Source organism: Gymnoscopelus microlampas (assembly GCF_963454915.1).
Source record: "Gymnoscopelus microlampas genome assembly, chromosome: 9".
NCBI lineage: Eukaryota > Metazoa > Chordata > Actinopteri > Myctophiformes > Myctophidae > Gymnoscopelus > Gymnoscopelus microlampas.
Window position 1 is genome coordinate 13,797,105 of NC_139946.1, and position 10,000 is coordinate 13,807,104.

General features: G+C 44.0%; 1 protein-coding gene across 3 annotated transcripts in view; it reads left to right on the forward strand.

The window, feature by feature from the left end:
• The window catches only part of sema6bb (sema domain, transmembrane domain (TM), and cytoplasmic domain, (semaphorin) 6Bb), a 183,649-nt gene that overhangs the window by 153,514 nt on the left and 20,135 nt on the right, over positions 1-10,000 (forward strand). For all 3 annotated transcript variants that reach the window (XM_084065609.1, XM_084065608.1, XM_084065610.1), the window contains exon 16: positions 694-752. In XM_084065609.1, the coding sequence (XP_083921735.1) occupies positions 694-752 (59 nt within the window). The remainder of the gene's footprint in view (positions 1-693; positions 753-10,000) is intronic.

The following is a 10,000-nucleotide window of genomic DNA, read 5'->3' on the forward strand; positions in this document are numbered from 1 at the left end:
CACACACACACAAACTGTACACATACTGTACACACGCACGCACGCTGGGTCGCTTCTAGTCTGTCCTGTGGTAAGACGGGAGAAAACCTCACATTATCTTAATCACTTCGTTACGGTACCGCCCTCGTTTTATTCATTCACAACGAATTCTATTCTGTCTCAGCAGGACAGAATAGAACAGACCCTGTCTTTAGCTTTGTTTAACCTTCCACCCTCCCACTCTCTCACTAAACTCCCTTCACTTTCTTTTTGCACTCTCGTTGTGTTATCTTCAACTAAAATGATTCTATTATTACTTTATAGCCTGTTGATATTGTAATATTGAACCCACCCGAACCGCCCGTACGTACCCACGGCTTATGAGTCAACCCGCTCACCACTAGTGAGTTATTTAATGTAATGATTCTTGATGTCATGGTTGTGGGCACATTTGAATCTATACATCGAAACTATACACACTATAGGATGCCAGGTCTACAAATGAATCTGGCATCTGTCTACATAACAACACACCAACAATGCATGGTCAGACAGAAATACAGTGGCATCTTGTGTCACTTGTAGCCCTTGGCTGTAACTCTGAGATAGTTGTCCTTAGTTTATCAGAGTGTGTCTATGATGATGTGGCGACGTTGACCATGTGACCTGTGTGTGCTGCCTCTGTCTCACTGCTGTGTCTCCTCTCCTTCACAGGCTGCCGTTCGAGCAAGATGTTGAACAGGGAAACGTGGGCCATTTGGGTGACTGCGATGGTAAGAAAAGTGACCCCTCTGTGTGTGTGTGTGCGTTCGTGCGTGCTTACATGCGTGCTTACATGCGTGCGTGATCTTGTCGATATAACAATACATTTTAGCTCATAGCTCTCCTGTTCTACAAGGGCTACTTAAGCCTGATTTGTTCTTAGTTGCACACACCAGCACAATCCTTAAATCAGCCTTTTCATTACTTTGTTCTCTGTCATCATCATGGTAAACAACAGTAACACAGGATGGGGCCTGGTTGTCATCTTAACACTATATATACCATGGAGATATTCACACAAGTAAACACAGGCACAAGTCCCATACCAGCTCCGTGTTCTGTAGAAGCTCTCTTCTCTTAAGAGTAAACAGTATTATACAGCATGCAGAAGGCCTGGCGGCGTAATCTCATCTCAGATTGTCTCAGAACGGGGTGAGTAAATCCCCATGTATGTTTTGGTTAACGTTGTTCTGCTCGCTGTTTACCCTTTACCTTCGGCCATGTTCGGAGGCTGTGTGCCGTCTTAGCTTCAGCCTGGGTGACTTTTCGTTGCTTATACTTTTGGATAATTAGATTTAGCTCCGGTTTATAAACTCCCCCTTGATGTTTTTTTTCCTCCCTCCCTGTCATTATGAAAATAGCAGTCACACGTTCTGAAGCGCAATCTTTGGTCTCAATACACAACACAGCGGTACCGGCTAGTCCCGTGGCGCCCCTCTCTTTGATCTGAGCACTAATTCCAATGAGGCATTTGTGCAAATTAATCCTATGCCTCTGCAAGTTCCCAGAGTTCATGTGCCACGCACCCCAAGAAACACAGTGATAAATATTGCATAGCCACATGCGCCCTGCACCACTCTAATCCCCTTTCCAGACACTAGTCCGTTTGAAGCTGACCTTGCACCTCGTCTCCACTCCCCCCCCCCCCCCCCCCCAGAGCCTGCCTTGCTCAAAGGTGGATTATTAAAGCTGCCTGTTTGTTCCCATCGATGTGTTCTCGGAGGGGCGTTCCTCATTAGTGTTGCCATGTCCGCTTATTATAAGCGACTTTGGGTTTATTTTTCTCGAAGGTTGCTTGTAAATATTGGTAGTTTGCGTGTTGCGGTTTTTGGGGCTTGTATCGAAAGTGTAGTTGGTTATTTAGGCTTGCTTCCAATTTTTTGTATTATTATTCAAACAAGTGGTTCTCAAATATTTTCATGTCATGGACCCCCAACTTAATGTATTCGTCCCTAACCCCCATCTGAAAATGCTTTGTGCCAGGGAGCCCCGTACCAGATTTGTGTTGTTAGAATGTTTCAAAAATATTCCAAATATTCCACATTATACGATGTATACAGTATATAGATTTAAAGTGCTCATGGGGCGTATAGTCACTTCTTTTGGGCTTATTTTCTAAGACTTGTTTGTGAAATAGTGAAATAGATGTAGTGAAATAGACCTGACACACTATAATGCAAAACCTGAGTCTCTTGAAAGTCTAGCTAGACCGTCCTTGAATCTACTGTTGCTGAAAATTCTATTGGGTAATTGAAATTCCAATGCCGAGGAGTACACAGTGTAGCAAGCTGTAATATACAGGCAGCTTGCAATGAAATGCTACATGTCAGATTATTGTATGTCTGTAATACATCACTTGGATATTTTTACTTGTTAATTTGATGCCATGCCTGATCTGTGATCCTCTTCTTGTTCTGCACTTGTCAGAAATTGACCCTTTGAGTGTTCAAATTGAATAAAACCTCTAATAATTCTGTTAGGGCCACTTTCCATCGAACTCTATACTCTATGTTCACTTGCTGTATGAACCATAGCTTCCCTATTCTAAGCATGTTAAATTATGAGAAAATATAGAAACATCTGGCAAAAAATAAATGAACATAGGCAATAGATGAAACAATAGATTTTAAGTCAATACTTAAACTCACAACACGTGGAGGCCAGGAACTCATCTTAGTAAATGTCTTCACAGTGGGACTCCACTGCATGTGGATCAGTGGTGGAAAGTAACTAATTACATTTACTCAAGTACTTTTACTTTGCTGGAGTATTTCCAATATTCAATACTTGTACTTCTACTCCACTACATCTCAGAGGCAAACATTGTACTTTTACTCCACTACAATTATTTGAAGACTTTAGTTACTAGTTACTTACCACTTCAGCACTAAATATATGCTTTGGCAATTTGAAAATAGCCGATACAAACTCACAACACGGCGCTATTATTTTCAAATACATTACATTTTATACATTTAAAAACTTTCTGCATAATGAGTACTTTTACTTTTGGTACTTTAAGTATATTTCGATGCCACTACTTTTGTGCTTTTACCCAAGTAAATTTTGGAATACCGAACATTAATTGTAACAGACTATTTCTACAATAGGGTACTGATACTTTTACTTAAGTAAAACATGTGTGTACTTGTTCCATCACCTGCTGGTTCTGGGTGTCGCTGACAGTGGTATGCTGTGTTGTCGCCATAGATGAACCATCTCCGCTGTGGCGTCTATGTTGGCACGCCAGCAGCATGGGCGCAGCATCTGTCTGTTCAGCTGCCAAAAGCGCTTACCCAACACCGTGTCTCAGATGTAGTGATGATTTATATATCTGAGACCGCCACCGGGGCTCTTTATGTTTTCATCATAATCTCTGTTTTCTAGTCTACAGAGGCTCTCTCTATCTATCTGATATTGATTCCCTTTACGTTTTTCATGGACCTGCTTTTCTGATGCTACTATCGTTCTGTCTCCCTGTATAAGACGAGGAGTCTTTATTTTTTTTTGGCCCATCTGGAAACTTGAAAGGCAGTCAGAGTAAAATGAGAGGTGCAGCTTTAAGACGCCGTGGTTGTGACAGATCTGTCACTGACATGGTTGCACTTTGAACACTTCTCTCCTGTCACATCACTCAACACGAGTTCAGCTCGGGATTCGTTTGCTCTCTGTTGTTCTCTGTCGTTGTACAGTGCACTGACTACAGTACAACACACTGCACTGTATGTCTGATGGTTTATCAGCATTTCTGCCCCTGTCTCTGCTTCTCTCCTCTCTTTGCATGACTTCCTGTGTCACATATGTAAATGTGACACACACACACACACACACACACACACACACACACACCTGCACAAAAACCTACAGTGCGTGTCAGGATCTTGCTCACGCACACACAAACACACGCACACACACAAACACACGCACGCACACAGACACACACAGACACACACACGCACACACACACACACACACACGCACACACACACACTCGCGCGCGCACACGCACACACTCCACAGGGTATTTTAGATGGGGGGGAAATAGACAGAAGACTTTTGGTTGTTGAATTTTTCATATCTCTGCAACAGGCACGTTGCACCTGTCTGTCTGTGTGTATCTTGACACATCAGATGAGAGAGGAAGATGTGGTCTGCTCTCTGCATGTCTTTGGGGACAGTCGGCAGTAGTACAATCTCTATCCCTGCTATCTCCGTTCTCATTGGCTCCTGAGCGCCTCCATGCAGTGGTGGAAAGTAGCTTTAACTGGAAAGTACATTTACTCAAGTGCTGTACTTGAGTACAATTTGGAGGTATTTTTTTTTAACTTTAGTGGAGTACTTCCAATTTTCTGTACTTTCACTTCTACTCCACTACATCTCAGGGGCAAATATTGTACTTTTTACTCCACTGCAATTATTTGAACACTTTAGTTACTAGTTACTTTGTAGAGTTTGAATATTATCACAAAAATGACATTAACCGCTTCAGCCCTATATAGGCTTTGGCTATTTGAAAATAGCCGATCTGCAAGCTCACAATGCGTCGCGATGCGACGCATGGTGAGCTTGTAGATCAGCCATTTTCATCAATTGTCAATTATTTTGAAAACATGAAGTGGAAGATTTCTGCATAATAAGTATTTATACTTTTGGTACTTTAAGTAAATTTTTTATGCCAATACTTTTGTATTTTACTCAAGTAAATTCTGAATACCAGACTAACCCTTGTAACAGAGTATTTATGCATTGCGGTATTGATACTTTTATTCATGTGAGTATACTTTTTCCACCGCTGCTCCTGAGTGCCTCCGTGTCAAACTTTACCACACAGACTGTCGAAGTTTCTCCTCACAGCGAAGGGTGACGGTTAGGTTAGGTACACTTTTTTTCCCTTGCTTTTTTTTTGGGACGGGACGGGGACGGGGGGGGGGGGTGAAACCTATTTTTAAATTATAATTCTGGCCTTGCATGCTGTTGAGTAATAAATAAATAAAAAAACAGTGCAGTCTGGGGCCAAAAGTCTCAGCTGTACTTTTCAACCTTGGTGCTCTGCTAGTGCTCTGCCTTGTTTGCCTTCCCCTCTCTATGCAGTCGCATGCAGCCCTGCTCTCTCTAGTCTACTGTATACTACAACAGTTCCTCCCTTGTCAGCGGGCCTCAAAGGGAAATAGATGGACGGCCTTGCCTGGAGGCCCCGCTAACTGCCTCCCCTTCTCTTTAGCCGGGGGAGAAGTAGCCGGGGGAGAAGTAGTCGGTGGAAGGGGGAATCGATTTCCATCGCTCCTCTAAGGCTTGATGGCAGTCAGATAGATAACCAAGGGTGAATCTATAAAGTGGGAATGGATGGTATACCGTACTGTGGTGGTGATGGGGGGTGAGGCGAGGTTGGGTGAATCAGATCGTGTGTGTGTGTGTGTGTGTGTGTGTGTGTGTGTGTGTGTGTGTGTGTGTGTGTGTGTGTGTGTGTGTGTGTGTGTGTGTGTGTGTGTGTGTGTGTGTGTGTGTGTGTGTGGGGGGGGGGGGGAGAGAAAAGAGAGAGAAATAGAATGAGGGAGAGCAGGATTAAGAGGTCACGAGAGGAGAGGAACGGGGGTGACGATATATAAAACAGGGTGGAAGGGATCAGGAGTGAGGTATGGGGGGGTGGAATGAATCACGATAGGAGTGAAATGATGGGAAGAAGAGGTGATGTCTAGAGGAGGTGCTGAGGGAGGAGGGGGAGGGAGTTGAAAAGTAAGATGTTGCAGTGGTGGAAAAAAGTACTCAAATGTTTTGCTTAAGTAAAAGTATCAATACTGCAATGTAAAAGGTACTCTGTTGCACGTAAAAGTCCGGAATTCAAAATGTACTTAAGTACAAAAGTATTGGTATCCAAATGTACTTAAAGTACCAAAAGTAAATGTACAAAAATGTTTGAAAATAGCAGATCTACAAGCTCACAACTCGTTGCAGCTTGTAGATCGGCTATTTTCAAATAGCCTAGGTATAAAATAGGAGCTAGAGTGTTTAATGTGTGTTTTATAATGTAATAATTTATATCTGCAGTAGTAACTAAATCTTTCAAATAATTGTAGTGGAGTAAAAGTACAATACATGCCTCTGAGATGTAGCGGAGTAGAAGTAAAAGTATTGAAAATGGTAAATACTCCAGTAAAGTAAAAAAAAATCCTCAAAAGCGTGCTTAAGTACAGTACTTGAGTAAATGTACTTAGTTACTTTACACCACTGCAGATGTGTTCCAAGCCAGTACCCCCCCCCCCCCATGGTCCCAGACCAGGGCGATCTGTGATACACAGACTGAGAAGGCGGCTGGCGTCTCCTGTGTCTCACACACACCTGTCACTGATTCCTTTTGATTAGGCCTGTACATCCACAGACTGAAACCCTGCCTGGGTGATGCGGGCTGTCAGAAACCGATCCTGTACCTTCAGCCTCCCCTCCGGAGGGTCCTCACGGGTCCGTTTTTTTTACACTCCGAGAGTTAAATTGACGCTCGTTATTTCACTGTGCGATCACTTTGTCACAGCGAGGCTCCCCTCTTCTCGTTTATCCCTTTAAGACCTGGAACTCATCTGTGTCACTTCTTGATTTGTGCTAAAAAGCATTATTTTACACTTTGGCTATTGAAAAATAGCAGATATACAAGCTCATAGCGCGGCACCGAGTGCCGCGCTATGAGCTTGTATATCTGCTATTTTTGAAAAATCATGAAAATGTGTGCAAATCTTTGATTATAATATTGTTTTAAAGCGAACATTTTTATGAAAAAGTTTGAGCACCACTGATATAGAAACATACTTTTTTCAGAATACTGTTGGGATTTAGAAGACATTTGTAGAATCGGCTTCAGGTCTTAATGGGTTATATGCCTTATATAGCTTGGAGACTTGACACAGTGATGCCTACCCATGTTCCCTGTAATTATTTTGGTTACAAGATGCAAATTGCTGCCGAAATCTCCTTGACGCCCCAAATACCCCGAATTAATCATTTATACAGAATATTGAAATAGATACTGACTGACATATCGTTTTTGTTCGATGTAATAGGCTTTGCACTGAATATATACTTGACTGATGCTCTAAAATCTCATCAGCCCACAGCCGTCCCATATATTTTTATTTGTATCCGTCATAAGGGTCTCTCTTTTCTTTTTTCTTTTTTTTTACTAATAGTAGATCCTTTGAAGCTCTTACATCACCTTGCTGCTTTTGTTTCTCTGGAGGAAGATGAACGCATCCCATTAAAATAGGGAAAGCGTCTGTGTCATTTTCGATTTTGCTATAGCAAAGTACATTTTTCAGAAAACTCTTAGGATTTAGAACAGTGGTTTAGAACAGCGTTTCTCAAAAATAGTACAAGCCCACAGCGCGTCACAATTGTGCCGCACTGCGAGCTTGTACATCTGCTATTTTTGAAAATGTTTGAAAAAAGTGTTTGAAACTTTTACAATTTTGATTGAAGTTTTTTACACATTAATCTTCACTTCTGGGGGTCCCTGGCAGATGGGGGGGGGGGGGTCTGCGGCGAAATACATATCAATTTTGGGGTCCTCCTTGGCACAAAAAAGTTTGAGAACTACTGATTTAGAAGGCATTTGTAGAATCATCAGGTCTTAATGGGTTAATAAGAAAACCACAGCATGAAAACAATGTGCAACGTTTGGGGCCGGCAAATATGCAGGCCTGTAGAGTCGAGGCAAGTGTAACGATGGTGGTTTATGCCTCAGTCTCGGTTGTCCAAAACACTTCCCTTGTGTTCACACTGTGTTATCGTTCTCTGGGCTCCCATCAAACATCAGTATTTCAAGACACGTCGCTCTTTTTCGTTGATCAAAGCAGGGTTTAGACAGCACAGTTTCTAACTGACATGACCTGGGGGGGGGTGAGGGAGGTCATTTGGCTAGGAGATATGTGTGTGTTTGTGTAAGACTGAAAAAGGAGATGGAGAGAGAAAGTGAGTGTGTGTGTGTGTGTGTGTGTGTGTGTGTGTGTGTGTGTGTGTGTGTGCGTGTGCGTGCGTGCGTGCGTGCGTGCGTGTGCGTGCGTGCGTCTGCACGCGTGTCACTCTGCCACCCTGAGTCTGAGCAAATGCTGCATTCTGTTCAAGTCATTAGTACATTCTGCGTCATTAGCAGACTTCTCCCAGAGCGTGGCTCAATCACCTCCACAAACTATGACTTATTGTGTCTCTAAATACATAATGGTATTGACAGAACACACTGTGCTGACGGGGGAAAACGATAGCCTCATCAGGTGTGTGTGTGTGTGGCGCGCGTGTGTGTGTGTGGTTACGCATGCATATGTGTGTGTAACGAAACCCAGTGCTGTAAACAGCATAATGAGTGGGATTTGGTACAGGCGTCAACAGACGGTGTAAGGTGTCATATCCACTTACGGCGGGTTTTTGCAACGCGGCGACAGACTGGGCTCAGGTAATTTACCAGGTCACAACCCCAGCTGGCAGACAGATCAGTTTCAGCTGGGTCTAAACGCTGGGTCACAACTACCAGAAATCCCTCTTTTCCGTTTGCCACGTGGGGGTCTCAAATCAACAAAAATCCATTTCACAAGGTTTAGTCCAGGGGTCTTCAACAGGGGGTCCGGGACCCCTAGGGGGTCCTCAGGGTTACCACAGGGGGTCCGCCAAATCTTTGTGCGATATGTTTTTTTTTTACCTTAACCACTTGAACCCTAGCATCCCTATTCTGATGAGAACTTTAGCCAAAAATAGCCGATCTACAAGCTCACAACGCCTCCCAAAGAGTTTTAGGTGTAGAGGGAAAAAATAGAAGACCACGTAAACACAAGTTGAATCTGAAACACAATGTTACACAATATAGAGGGGGTCCCTGCTTCATCTCTCTCTCAGCTAGGGGGTCCTTGGGCTGAAAACGTTGAAGACCCCTGGTTCAGTCAAAAGCATTGTTGGTATTTAAACATTTTGTTGGTGGCTGCCTGCTGGACCAATCAGCCTCGCAAACAATCATCGTGCATCATCATTGGGAAACAAAGTTAAGTTGTATTTGCACAGAAAGCTCATCAGCTAGTTATCTATTTTAAGCTAGCTGTCGCTGCAGGGGAGAGAGAGAGAGAGAGAGAGAGAGAGAAGAGATACGGTCCCTCTGCCTCCCTCGCCACTCTTATTCCAACGGCAAGCTTTTGCTAATCCCACTGTAGGCTTTCTAAACAGTGTGCAAATGCAACAACACTATACATAATCCAATCTGAAGCACACGTTGTGCTTACACACGCGCGCACACACACACACGCACGCACGCACGCGCGCGCGCACGCACGCACGCACGCACAGACACACACACACACACAGACACACACACACACACACACACGCGCGCACACACACACACTGACTGTTGCCACCCATTTGCTGCGAGTGCACTCAGCCATAATGACACCGCTAGCACAATGTAGCTACAGATGGAAGCAATTATGGGGCTGTGAAAATATTTCCTGAAGAAAGGCAGTGTTTTGACTGGCGGAACAGCGGGTTGCAATCACTCTCTAATTGAGGTCCGCCGAAACATCAATGAAACAACGGCGGAGAATACGGGGATACCGCCGCGGTACACTGTGAAATCCTGTGCGTTCGTTTTATAACTCGGAGAGCGTACAAACGGAACCAAATGGGGTCAGTTTGGTTCCATTTCCGCACAAATAAACACTCAGAATTTTACTGTGTAGGGTGTCACGTTAGGACTCGGTGACGTCGCCACAAAGCAAATCTCTCTCTCTCTTTCTCTCTCTTTCTCTCTCTCTCTTTCCTTCCCTCCCATCTTCCTGTCCTTGGCGGTGGCAATGGTGGTGGTTTTGAACGAACCCCCCTCGCGGAGGGGGGTTCGTTCAAAACCACCACCAACCGCCACCGCGAGGAAGATTTGTCGGCAAATTCGCAGCAGCGGTCCAATCTAATGCCCTTCTAATTGCTGTGGCTTGGGGAGGGGGGGCGGCCTGCGCTG